Source organism: Pristis pectinata, chromosome 5 (genome assembly GCF_009764475.1).
Source record: "Pristis pectinata isolate sPriPec2 chromosome 5, sPriPec2.1.pri, whole genome shotgun sequence".
Lineage (NCBI taxonomy): Eukaryota > Metazoa > Chordata > Chondrichthyes > Rhinopristiformes > Pristidae > Pristis > Pristis pectinata.
This window is the reverse complement of record NC_067409.1, coordinates 107,641,360-107,656,053: the sequence shown is the minus strand read 5'-3', so window position 1 is coordinate 107,656,053 and position 14,694 is coordinate 107,641,360. Positions and strand designations below refer to the sequence as shown.

Genomic DNA, 14,694 nt, shown 5'->3' with positions numbered 1-14,694 from the left:
GATTAGACTGACTTTACAAAGAGGCATTCCACCTTCCTAACTTCTACGATGAAATCGGCCAGGCCAGAATGCAGAGGTAAAAAAAACTCAAGTTCGAGTTTGTGAGCAGACACTTTAGTACAGCTCTGACGGGCCAGACAACTTTCCAAAACTAATTAGGACGTCTAGCTTCAACTTTAAAAAGTAACTGGAATTATTGCTCATCGTTGACTTCACACACACACTCACATATACACAGACATACACACACGCCCACACACACACACACACACACACACACACACACACACACACACACACACACACACACACACACACATAAACAACACACACACACTTATAAACTCACGTCGTCTATGTAATCCATACAGTGTCTCTAGAGATTAACTTTAAGATGTCAAGGTGAACGTTTGGACTTAGTTAAGCAAAACTGATTTTTTAATTCAAGGAAGAAGGCAGCTTCTATACATAAACGGACACGTGTACTGAAGCCCTTGGAGAAAGAGTTGACGGTTGTGGACCAGCTGCAATATAAAAATATTTTTAAAAATAAGGTGATAAGATGCGCATGCTTTAGATTAGGAATATTACAGTGGCTCTCACTGCCAGTCACGATTGGATATATGTTTGTTATCTTCGGTTACGAAGAGTAGCAAGCAGTTTCATTCTTTTGCAACTGAGCCTTCGAAAGGAGGGAAGTTAGCGCAGCAATTCTACAAATAATGCCTGTTTATCGCTGCTTAGCGGACTAAAACTTGTCTATATGAAAGGCAGATGACAACTTCGAATCTCTACAATAGATCCACGTTTGTTTCAATAAATAACAATCAGTACTCCCCATCCCCCACCCCATAATTACCCCAAACGAGAACATGCATGCAAATATCCAATTTGAAATTCATAGCAAAAGGAAACACCGTTTCTAATGAGTGTCGAATTTATATTAGTCATTAAAATAAACAAGTGTGGTTAAATTCAGTTTAACATGTAAAAATCTGTATATTTTAGCTGTTGGCCTCGATATATAAACACCTTACCATTTAATACATAGCTTGGAATAATAAGATATTTGAAAACCGGCTATTTTATGCTCGCTGAAGCAATCCGTGTGTGTTTATTTGTAATTGATACATTGTGCTTCGTAATTTTCAGATGCAGTTTTTACTTTTAACTTTTCAAAGGGAAGAGATGCTACCCATGATGGCATACTTGAGCACAAAGTATTGTAAATATGTCGCTCTTTTGGTACAATATGAATGTGTATAGGAATTGGGTTTAAAAGCTGCTGCTCACTCATCTATTCTTTTCACGGATTCCTCCAAAAGATGACAAGTCTGCAGTATTTACAATATTGAAGCCATCTTTATCCGTGTGAACCAAAGACAGAAAAGTATTTTCATTAAACACATAAGTGTTTTATTGCACAATGGTAACATTTCCTGTACATTCACCATATAAGCTTTTTATAGGCCGATATACCTATAGGCCGTATTGTACAAAAATCGCCCACACGTTACCTGACAACATATACCAGCCCCCAAATCACTTCTGTTTATTTTATCAATTTAATTTAAATATTTCGTTGTGTCCTTTGTCATTAACATCATCAGAATAGCTTATTTTATTGTTCATTCTCATAAAATGACAGATGACAGCGGTTGACTGCTCGCCGTTACCTTTATTTTTGGTAATTCTATTTTATTTTGCAAAACACTGAAATGTATTAAAAGGCTGGAATATGCATCACACAAGTGGTGTTTTTTTTACATTAAGCATTTAGGTTTCGAAAAGAACGCCAATTCTTTTAAGAGCAAAGTCTTAATCAGATGCTGTTCAATTAAATGTGATACCGACATTTGCTTAACATTTGTATATAATTTATATTTATCAATTTGACTAAAGTGGGGTAAAATTGCATGTCCACGTTCAGAGAGCGCACAGTTGGATATAATGTAGAAAAAGTAATTAAGGTGCTTTTTCTTGAGGGCGGACTTTGTTGGGTATTCAAGCCGAAAACTAAAACACCTGCAAAGTATTGTATTATTGTTCGTTTCATGTACGTAATAAACAACCATTAAAGCTGGAGAACATTCCACATCTGTCTACATACATTGGTACGTTTTTCTTTAGTTTATTTTCTGGAAACTAAGACATTCAGATCAAATTTCGGTCAATGCTATTTCAGTTAGCTTTCCCTTAGCACACGTTATAGTCCTGTTACGTTGAAAGTCGCATGCTCATGTTAACAAAATTAGACAAAATGTCAAAAATTATGTTGGTCTTAACTTTATTCCGCAAAAAAACACAAAACTATCATTGGGGAAATATTGCGAAACCTTGCTCACGGTTTGGCAAATATTCGACTACGTTTGTTTAGATACATAGGGACGTCCGTCAGAAGAGATTGCAATACATTTCAGATGTATTACAATATCTTTAATGCTGGTTTTCATTCTGTTTTCCTGCTTGTTTCCTGGCTTTGAACTTCTGTTGCGCCGTGGACGTCACCTCTAACCTTGGGGGTGAAGGATAATCAGCCCTGAAACTTCCATTCTCTGGTCAGACTCCCGCCGGAGGTGACGGGAGACCAAAACAAATTATAAGAGATTGATCAACTACATTGGCAGAGATACTAGCGAGACATGTTCTCGTATCATGGAAGTTTAATGTTGCGTGTGAGGTTGTTTTAATCATGAATGATACTAACTGTGATTAAAGATATGAGTTAGCTTTTGTACCTACAGAAGAGGGAGTTAAGACCAATGTGGTAGCATATTAAGGGGCTGTGGCATTCAAGGCAAATGACATGGGATCGTCTCTGTTGCTGTGGTTACAAACAGCGGGACAAGTCATAAAGTCCTTTTTTTAATTGTAGCTTTCTGTTTTTTTAAATATTACCGCAGTAGATTTAAAATTCTAAATGCGGTAAGCGTAAACAAAATTTTCAAGTTTAATTGCTCTTCCTCTCGAGATATCGTTTTGCGTTCGTTCAATGTTTCTGCATAACTTCAGCAGGGAGCTGTGACAATGCATTCTTCCAATTGGACACACAGTCCACATGGTGGCGCCCATTTAGATCAATGTCAAAGCCGCTGTGGGGCAGAAAAAAATATAAGGAAAAATACTTTGTCTCTGTTCCAAAGTGCGAGTTTAAAGAGGGGTATGTGGACGTTTTGAAGGCAAATTAAAACCGAACCTCTCTGTTTGACAATTAAATCCTATACATATTGAATGTCCAAAAGAGCTCAAAATAATTTTTTTTTTTGCTAACAAAAGGTAGGTGATCGGGTTCCATGCAGATACGACATGGATTCTTTCAACTGAGAAATGTTACCGTACAATTATCAACGAGGAATTCAACAGCTAACGTTACAATTAGTGTGAGATTTGAATTCAGTGGAATGATTTTTTTTAACTGCCTCTTATTTCATTAAAAAAGAAACATCTGGGAAGGGGAAAGTGCACGGAACTTACTTCAAATACAACAGGCTTCAATTGATTTTGAAAATACGTTAGAAAATACAATAAACCTGCTTCTTAAATAAACCACGAAAATATTTTACAATAATAACAATACAAAATGTACATTGTGGAATTTGCCCGTTAGGAAGGAAAGGTTTATTTTTGGAATTGAATTCCTGGTATTCGTTCTTTTATTTTTGCCTCCCGTCTTTGCATGATATTGCATGATCTCTTTTATCAACATAATACTACTTATTGGACACCAAGAGATATTATCTTAACATTTCATCTGCAATGTCAAATTTCATTTTTCCCCCCAACAACCAGAACATAATGTATTTTTTAGAAATATGCTGGCGAAATGACCATATGTATTATTGAAAATGTTCATAGGGCTTAAATGTGCTTAACCGCTGATATTTGATTTAGTATTTAGGATTCAGAGCATTTCCGTAGCTTATCTGGTCTTGTCCGTTTCCCATGTATTATTTATTTTTAAACGAAAGAATAAACATATATTTCTGCTTTAGAAATATCCACGAGTTAATTGAAATGTAACAGTCAAATTATCACAGTTTTATCTGTTTCTTAAATATTGATCGCATGTTTAACCTTCAACCGAATCATATGACTCGGCTAAATTTCCTAATTTGCCCGGATTGTTGTTTATACGTTTTAGCGGGGGTAGCGTCTTTTCAATTAATTGTGCATTTATAAATTATGACGAAACACCGTAAAACATTTGGTGCATATTTTTTCCAACGTATATTCGATTATTTTTCTTGCACTACGTAATTTTAACAGTTAGCGCATAAATTAAATTACTCTACTTCTGCAGATTTATTTCTCTTATTTGTTGATATCTATCGACCATATTGTGTTTTTAACATAGACGACTAATTAACAAGTGGATGCGAAGTAATGTAAAATTGACCAAAATTTAACATCAATTCGGAGCATATTAAACTAAAATTAAGTGCCCGATTGTGTACCTTTTGAAGTAAATTTCACATGAAGATTATACTTGCTGATCGTTTCTTGCGGGAAAATCTGAGGTTAATTTTGTCTTGTACAGCTTTACGTTCAGTAACGATGGCCTATGATAACTAGTTCGGCTAAACAATGTATAAACATGATACTTGTGACAAATATTATTGCGTTAAATTGTTGTGGTGGATACCAGTACTGTGGTTTTGTTCATTGCATGCTTGGCTGTGTATTTGTAACCTTGTGCGACTGTGCTAAGCTAGTAAATGGTTTCGTTAAAACGTCAATATTCATTAATTATTGGCTATGGAAGTTTTCAGTTAAATTGTGAAAATTACCTACTTTCTATATTTGAATAACGCAGCCAACCTATCCTGTCTCTGTCACTGTATTCCTTTGTTTCAGACAATGTAACAAAATGGCAACTTCCAATTATTATCTTCTTATTATTTAATGACGTGTTATCAAGAATGCCATGAAATGCATTCCTATCAAGAATCAGTACAACTTCAATATTTAAAGCATACCATTTGGAAGCTGAGGCAATTTTAGGCCACAGCGCCCTCTGGGTCTAGGATTAGCACTTGCACCTCAGCACAATAGTCATTCATTCTGTTTTTGGTTGCTGTATAAAGTGTATTCGGGTATTGCAGTACTAAATTAATTTAATAACCAGAATCTAATAAAGCAACTAAAAATAGATCTTAGTTTCGAAGGGCGATTTAAATGATCATGTTTGCCGGAACGATATATGCAAAATGTCAATGGTAGCCTATTTGTTAAAGGCCATATCATTAACGAGACAATTTCCACAACTGTTCTTTCCTCTTGTTAGGGAGATCAGGTTTTCTGCTTCAGAAACTAGTGCATTCTAATTTTCAATTGCTCAAATTCCGGTCTTTCAAGTGTGAGAAAACATTAACCCTTTGATTAGCTGATGATTTGATTAATATCAAACTGGATGAATCTCGAAAATAAACTGTGGAAAGAGTAGGCATCGTCTATGTGAGTTTGCCAAAAATATAGAACGTTGAAGGACGAATTTAAAAAAGTAGGATGAGCTAAAGAACAAACATAAGCTCCGTTTCCAACTCCCCAACTTTTCGGAAGATAAAACAGTTTAGACAACCCGAAACTGAGCTTATTGATTTTGAAAGGTCAAATTCTTCTTTTTTTCAATGATTCATTGTGTACAGTTGGCTGCGTGTTTGAACCGTTCATATCTATTTTACGAATCACTCTTTGCCTATCCCTTTGCAACAAAACTTTCCCTATGTTCCCAGTAAGCCCCTGAAAGCAGAATACCAACATGCCGTAAAGTATTTCGCAAAAAGAGATTTTATTTCTCCGGCAGTAAATTGTAAAATATGATAGAAGTGGTTACAGTCAGTTCCTTATTTGAAAAGATGGGAGGGGGTATAGTAATGAAGGTTAACTATTTATAAACAGAACTGGCATGTGCACACTTCATAGTTGAAGAAGTTACCATGTATTTTGCCTTAATATGAAGATAATACTAGATTATAGAACGGCTTTAAATTGAACATTAATGCCACGAATCCTTCATTGTTTGAAGGTATCAAGTTATTGAATGAAACGTTCTAGACAGAGTAGGTTACTGACGTGAAGAATTTGATGTGATTGTACATTTTACGCCAACTCTTTATTTTCAACGTGGTGCATAACATGGACCTTTTTGGTTTGTGACTCGACCCCTGCTGCGTCACCTTCACCGTGGCCTGTGTAACTGAATTGCCGCTTTTTTTGTTATAAAGCCAATGAGCTATTCTGCCAGCGTGAAAAAAAACTCTTAGACATGTACCATAAAGAACGCGGTTAATAAAATCCAAATCCGTTAGTCAGATTATTGCAAATTCTATACTTAACAAAAAAAGTAATTTCAAATAAATGAAATTCATCTATTTATTTCAACAAAATCTAATCAAAATCTCGTTAATTTTAAAGGCACATAGAATAATATGAGTTTGCGCAATTCTGTATTTATTTGCATGTATTCTGCATGCGTGGTTTCTGCATAATTTGAACAATTTTACCTGTAATCTCTAAAAGGAAATTAACATCAGAATTATTCAAGATCTCGTTTCATTAAAAAAAATCTCAATTCACAATTCGGCACAGCTATTTACTCTATTCAGTTTATATAATAGATTTAAAAGACAACCACCTTATTTTCATCTGAACATCTTTTGAATTGCTAGAATGTTGTTTTCATTGAGCAAGCCTAAATTGAAGTGTGCAAGTCATCACTATAAATACAAGCGCTTGATTTCACTCGTAAAAACCTTTACCTTGTGGAATATTGTTCATTGTTCACGTTCAAAGTCGATTAATTCATTTGAAATTGTACAATCCAATCGCATTTTCTCAGCTTTTTCATTTAAGGGGGGGGGGGGTACTGGAGCTTAATTGTACATAACAGTATAATAGCTGAGCTGAAACAAGATTAAAATAGAACAAATGAATTAGGTCTGCCACGTTACAACAGGACTGCACATCAAAAAAAGTACTTCATTGGCTGTAAAGCGCTTTGGGACGTCCCGAGGTTGTGAAAGGCGCTGTTTAAATGCAAGTCTTTTGTCTCTGTTTTAAATTGTTCGAGGCATGTTTACGGAAGTCTATTTAAGCAGGCAATTGAAAAATGCTGTTATTAATATTATTTTATTCCAGACCATAAAACAGTCATGCGTCCATCCCTGTTATTACTCTACGTTTCATTCAATCTTGTTGTTCGACGTGGGCATTTTTTGTTTTCTGGCTTGATTTCCGTTTATTCTGCATTGAAATTTGGTTGTAAACGATACATTTAAATTGAAGTCTTAGGCTCACGATTTTTAAAAAAAAAATTAAAGCATTATACAACAAATTATCCCAAAAGAATATTGGTGTTCCCGCAAACAGTGCTGTGGCGACATTCAACCAGATTAGTTAGGACTGTCGATTTAGTGGACGATAAGATTTAGTGAGTTTTGATATCCTTGATTTTTATATTTCTTGTCTGCGATCGATCGGCGTTAGTTTGCATTTTAATTGTTAACTGTATACTCAGTTCCTGCAGCATAACTTTCTGAAATTGCAGAATAGTGTTTCTGTTTCAAAGTGTTTTATGCTGTGAGCATCAAATAGAGAGAAACGAAGCACTTTAATTCCGCTGGTTCTCAGTTTTATATTAGGTCAGTCTCAGACTTATATATAAGTCTAGAAAAAAATCTTTACCTGAACATTCTGATAGGCAATTGTATTGGGATCTCGGGATGGTTGCCTGTAAAGCCATTGAATGCATAAGCAGTTAAAGGGTGACATTCTTTTCTTTATCTTTGAGACAAAAGCAATTTTATTTCGGTCGACTTCTCCAGCAATCTTAGAGAGTCACAAAGAACTGTTATTACTTTTAAAAAGGGGGATATATGTTAAATCAGAGCCCGCAGATTGTAACTATCTGCTCTGGTTCCCTGTACGAAAGGATTTCACTGCGTACATTACAATGGCCGATACACTTGAAGGGTGAGGAGTTCTGTTTTGAAGTTCACGAAGTGTTGGATAGATTTTGTTATTGCAAAAAAAAGCTAAATAATTATAAGCAATCTCACTCAGTGCTGAAAGCGGTGAATGTGTGAGTTTTTCTCCTTGGGTCTTTAACCGGAAAAGAGTGAAAGGCATCCAGTCTGGCCTTCAGTCTTAAGTTCACGATCTAGGCTAACAACGAATCCGAGCTGTGAGTGGGCACAGCCTGCTCAGTTTAGACATTGAAATCGCTTATTTACTGAAGAACCACTATTCGCTCCACTACTATCTATGTCCCCCCCCCCCCCCCTTTATCACTGACTGGACAACATATTATTTACCTCATTTGCTGCAGCGTTTCAAGACGCGTGTTTATTGCTTACGCGTGATGGAGAAATGTAGAAATCTTGAAATACCCTCGATCGAAATGGCTTGGCGCAAAGAAAATTGTCTTCGTTATTCTTTCTTATGTCAGATAGAACGCACTAATCGCCACAAAAAGTACTGTATAACTTGTTCGGAATTATGCACTTTCTATAACCTATTTCTTTAGTTTATTTTCTTCTCTAGCCAGGTTCCTGAAATATACGATAAAACCATTCATCTCCCCAACCTCCTCGGCAGAGTTAACCACATTTCTTAACTGTTACCAATGTCGTAATTAACAGTCACGTACACCTTAGAAGCAAGGAAAGAAACTTCTTTCCCGCAAATCCTTGCTGCTTCAATTACTTCCTGGTGTGGGTTTTTTTAAATGTGCACATGAGACTCACGGCCCTCGCTCAATTCCTATCCATAAAGTTGAGAAAGGCCTGTAGTGTCTTAGAAACTGGAGAAACCAATCCACTATCCCCATTACAGTTTTACTGGGAAATTGGGTTATAGACGTTTAAAACCTTTCCAAAAATACACCAATAAAATTATCCAAATATGGTATCAATTTATTCAGCAATGAAACATTTACCAAGAGAACCAGATAAATATCATGCCTCCAACACATAAATGCGCCGCTTGTTAGCATTGGTGTACAGTAGCCTGAACCTTTATATATGAGGACTCTGGCAGAGATGGTAACTGTTATTTTTCCCCATTAAATCTTTGTCTGCTCCCATGATCATACGTGTCATGGGCACAGTGGGACTGCAAAAGGGAATATTTTCAAATTTTTCGATACAGAACATTCAGGTTTTTATAGGTTTTCTGGACGGCCGTGATAATTCTAAACAGTCGTTGTGCTTAAAAAACAAGCATGAATAAGGAATCCTCCGAGACGGCCTCTTAGCAAACACGATGCGTGTAAAGCCGGCCTTCATATCCCGCTGACTTTAACTGAAACGATATTTTAAATAACCTGCTTTAGATTAACAACATTTCTGAGCTTTAATCCAGCGCCAGAAGTTAAAATAACTACAATTGGAATAACAGTGCAGAGATTGGGGGTGGTGGTGGCGGTGGGGAACGGGGTGGGGGTGGGGCAGCAGGGTGAACATTTTGATTGCGGCTTAAAGATGGCTCGTAGCAAAACACAGTAATCTTACAGATTGAACATTACATCCCAACCTAAAGACTACATTTTCGGCGTCATTGCTCGCTGCACTTTATGACAGAGATGGCAGAAAAAAATACATTCAACATGACTGACACACAGAAATGTTTCCTATTCAGATCTACAATCATACATATTGAGCAGATATGCCACAAATGCACCCAATTAAGTTCTTACCTTGCATTGGACCAAGGGGGAGTCCACTCTACCTTCTGTATGTGTGTGTGTGTGCGTATGTGGGTGTGTGCTTGGGAGGGACACATTATTGTTTCATTAATTTCTATAACAATGCGCTAATAATAAGGATAATAGTCCTTAGTTTCTGCATAATCATCTTTCACCTTAAATTGGGGGGGGGGGGGGGGGAAGCTCACCAATCGAAGGTTACACTTCGACACTGAAAAAGGTAGGGCAATTTTTTCCTTCTTTGGCTTCACTTCTAAGTTATCTTTGAATGGGACGGAGTGACAAAGTCTGGAGGGAGCTTCTGCTTCGCTCTTTGTTTTAAACTTGATCAAGTTGTAGTTAAGACGCTTGTAAATTTTATTTAACTGCAATGAATTCTATTTTTAAGACGAAATGATGAGGTCGATTTTATAGATGTGGTAAACGATATATACTCTGGCCCAGCCAGTCGAAGAACAGATGATAAAGTACTTCGAAAGAAATGTTTTCTAATTCTTGAAATTGTAATTTGGTATGAAATATCAAGAATTGCCATAATTCAGTCATACTCAAATATCCATGCTGTAGAAATAGGTGGATGGATAAAAAAATAAGTGGTTGTTTTATTAGTTTGTTGACTCCGACCTTTTACACTTAACCTACAGAGCTGCTGTAAGTTCCATTAACCCAATACACTTCAAACTACAAAGGCCAGATATACAATCACGGATTTGTATTTCAGGAGTGATTCTACAAGGAATGGCAATAGAAGTAACAATCAGTAAAGACTCAGTGTGGATCTGAATTACAGTGATTACTGTGAAACTGTTGCAGCAGCCGGCTGGGTAATTACAATCAGACCGGTGAAAGTCAAGATTACTTATGTTTTCTCGCGTGTATCCGTCTGTGAACCTCAACGCGTGATTAAAAGTGTATAATATAGAACTAAAACTTTGTTCTTTTTGTCAACTGCATGTGCGAATAATTACAAGTATGTAAATAACTATTACTTTGAAACAGTTGTGTAGATCCGCCTTTTGCTGAAACTTGTAATATTGAATTACATTTTGTGCCCTTCTATTATTTTTACTTGAAGGACGTGATTCTAATAAAGTAGAACTGAGTAAATAAAGATGCATTTGGACGCTTTTGCAGTTTACCGAATACATATGGTGACCTTATTGCAGTTCTGGTGACGTAGCCCGGCCATGAAGGAGGGGCTTATGTCCAGCTCTGCCTTTTGATTGGCTCGTCCCGCCTGTCGTGCTGCGGAGGTATCTCTAATCATATTCAACGTGTTTGCACAAGAAATGTCAGCCTGAACTGGATATCTTCTGCTTTCGCCAAATTACCCCACAACAATGTCATGCTCAGACAGCCCGGCTGCAAACTCCTTTTTAGTAGATTCTCTGATCAGCGTGGGCCGTGGCGGGGAAGGGACCTATTACCCCAACAACAGCGTATACCTGCCGCCTGGCTCTGATCTATCATACGGCATCCAGAATTGTGGACTTTTCCCATCTCTGAGCAAACGCAGTGAGAACAACTCTCAGAGTATGGTCCTGACTTCTCATCCCTACATGAGCGGGATGGAGGTCTGGTCAGAACCTCCCAGGTCCTGTCGCATGGAGCAACCTGCAACCCAGCAAGTAGCAGCATGTTCCTTCCCCAGAATATCAAAGAAGAAAATGCATATTGCTTATATGATTCTGAGAAATGTCCAAAAAGCGCAGCAGCAACAGATCTTTCCACGTTTCCAAGGCTAACATCAGAATCGTGCTCCAATAGTGACACTACTACTAGCGGCGGGGTTCCTGTGCCCGGCTATTCCGTCTGTCCCAAGCCTATCCGACATCCAAACAGACACTTTATAACAACACTGGGCAGGTTGGGGCCTCTCCATTCGTGCCTCAGTCCCAGATCCGTTATGGAACACCCCCTTCTTCAGCTTCGACCCCGAGTGAGCTTGGGGAGAAAAGGAAGCGAAGGGACATCCCCCGGCCATTTAACTTGCGGTTCGGAAAGAGAAGAGGCTGAGGCTCCGGCTTCTTCAGCAAACGAAGAGTCTTCTCAGCCCTTCAGAAAGCAGCAAAAACTCTCCTGAGAAAGAAACAAAAGGTAGGTACATGAGAGACTGTGGGCGATTTACAGAGCTAGCAATCAGAAATGGTTAGACGTGGCAGGTACAGCCAACAAGCCTAACAAAGGGGGGTTTATTTTGACCTTGTGAACTTTTTATTTTTGGGCGTGAGCTATGCTGTAAAATTAATGCCTACTATAGTTTATAGCATGAGCCCACGCTCCGGAATCAATTGTACTCACATTCTAAACTTGTCAGATAAGTTACAAACCACGAATCCTTTCTGCAGTTGGTTAAGTGTACCGCATAGAAGGACATATTTGCACACAGAGTCCAAAGTAAATAAAAGACAGCCAATAAATAATACTCAAAGGAACCTAGGGACGTTTTATGATCTAGCGCGTCTTTCCAGAAAAAGGTTGAAATAAAAAATAGGAAAAGTTTTCAAAATAATAAAAGATAATTCTGTCATATTTTGCTACAAGATATTTGATGCTATTAAGTCAATATAGAAGTATTCCTCATGGGATTTTGTTAAAAATATGAAAATAGATGTTAAAAGACAGTTTTAGGGGTTGCCTAGTTTTTCTCTTACTGTATTTAAAATTCATCCAGTTAACTATATTAGAGCATCACAATAGAAAAATTAAATGCCCACCGATCATTTCAGTTGTAACTCTAACGAACTTCCGAAGAAAACATTTGAATAAGTTAGTTCAAGTGAAAAAAGTGAGGAATTGTAAAGGCAAGAGTCTTAAAGCTTTCAAGTAAAGAGGAATATATTTCGATCTGTTACATTTGGAATTATTTGCTCAAACGAAAAAGCTCGCTTAATCTCCTTAGATGATTGGCATGGATGAAGGTAGGTTTTGTTTGATGTGAAAACAGGGAGAAATAGGGCTGAAAACTTGAAAGTTTGAAATGATAGCAGAGGGAAAGACACACCTACTGGTGTTCGGCAAAATATTGAATTTTATGATAATACTCCTATTTTTCTTTTAGTGAATAACCAACTGCATTGGTATTAATCAAGTACCTTGAAAGGGAGAATGAATGAGACTCTTGCAGAATGAAATGAAATCAATCTGACAGTGTCACTCTAAGTACATAGATTCTTGACAATCATTTAAAATATATCTAATACTATTAAAATAAAATTTCAAACTATTTCATCTTCATCCTAAAAGACCCCACGGTTCACTGTAATACCACATAATCCTCCAAAACTGTTTAAATCATGAAATAGTCCAAAGTGTGTTATTTTTTCCGTTCCATGTGAACAGACACCAAAGGTATTGACAAATACGGGAAAATGGTACCATACTGCCATAAGATTAAAAGTGAAAATTTAAAATAAATGGAGGATGCAGCACTTTGAATATTTCATATTATATCTAAAGATACTGTACCTTTTTTTTGGCACAATACCATGAAGAATATAGGTAAAAAGCATCCATTTTACCACAAGTAGGTTCCCACTGAAATTTTTTTGACGAGACTTTCTTTTCTTTCTCTGGAATCTGTTTCTCTCTCTCTCTCTCCTCTCTCTCTCTCTCTCTCTCTCTCTCTCTATCTATCTGTCTGTCTGTCTGTCTGTCTATCTGTCTGTGTCTGTCTCTCTCTTTGCTTTCTGTCATTTTTTACTTAATAGGGGAAGTGAAAGCTGAAAATGGGGCTAACTGGCTGACTGCAAAGAGTGGCAGGAAAAAACGATGCCCTTACACCAAACATCAGACCCTGGAACTGGAGAAAGAGTTTCTTTTCAACATGTACCTGACTCGAGAGCGTCGCCTAGAGATTAGCCGCAGTGTCCACCTGACTGACAGACAGGTTCAAAATCTGGTTTCAAAATCGCAGAATGAAACTCAAGAAAATGAACCGTGAAGAACAGGATTCGGGAGCTCACAGCTAACTTCATCTTTTTCATGATAAACACAGACACTGGTTTGCATATTTTAGCCGGACATCGGGAAGTTGTGCTAGTGTTACTGAAAGACTAAAACTTTTTCCACTTACCTCTGACTTCTCAGCCTTGTGCTGATTGTAGATAAATACGATTTTATGTGTTTTTGTTTTATTTGTGGCGCTAGTCTGTTTTCTGTATCTATAATAATAAGTGTTGCCATCGATAAGTAAGGCATGCACAGAAGTTATCGTCCTATATGACGATTTTCCAAACAACTGCGGAGGGATAGGGTTGGTGGGGTGGGGGGGGGTGGGGGGGGGGTGGAGGAGGTGGTGAACATGTCAACAACATCAATTATTGTGCTAGTACCAATTATCAGTAAGTAAATCGAACATTTGTAATATTAAATACATTTTATGCTGTAAAATAGTTCCAGGATGATGTACTACCATATACCGACATGTTGATAAAAGTTAAATGTGAATATGCTGTAAAGTGTGTTGTTACATAAATATATCACATGCATGAAAGGAAGCACCATTAGCACATTTAAATGTGAACATTGTTGCAAACATAAATAAGTAGAATGTCGGACCTTTTATTCAGTGCCGTCGATTCACTTTTAAAAGAAAATAAAATCAACTAGAATTGATTCATTTTGGTTTTGAAAGATGAAGTACTCTACTGGAAGACTCAGATATGCCTGGTCCTATTGCTGCTGCACTCTGTACGTTAACAAAAACTTGTAGTTTTCTGAAAGATGAATAAATGTATTTCGTCGGAGTCCTTTGAGATAGGTATATGCACATTGTTTTTACTTCATTTTGTGTTCGGTGTTTTTTCTTACCTTTATCTGTGGAGGAAGTTTACTGCAGGAATGGTAGGTTTAAAGGCTGGCAATTACCGTTGCAATCTATTTAAATATTACCTAGACGGTCGTAATTTGTCTGGGCTATATAGCAATGGTGCTGTAACGTTTGTCGGCTTTTGTTGAGTTTTATGACTTGCTAGTATATCTGGGTTGTT

General features: G+C 37.2%; 1 protein-coding gene across 1 annotated transcript; it reads left to right on the top strand.

Moving 5' to 3' along the window:
- Positions 1-10,803: 10,803 nt before the first annotated feature.
- hoxa10b (homeobox A10b) lies at positions 10,804-13,762 on the top strand. The gene is given in 8 exon segments (XM_052016974.1): positions 10,804-11,350; positions 11,353-11,508; positions 11,511-11,647; positions 11,649-11,752; positions 11,754-11,800; positions 13,414-13,595; positions 13,597-13,647; positions 13,649-13,762. Coding segments are annotated over 8 exon segments (1,098 nt in total). The 5' UTR covers positions 10,804-11,043.
- Positions 13,763-14,694: the final 932 nt, after the last annotated feature.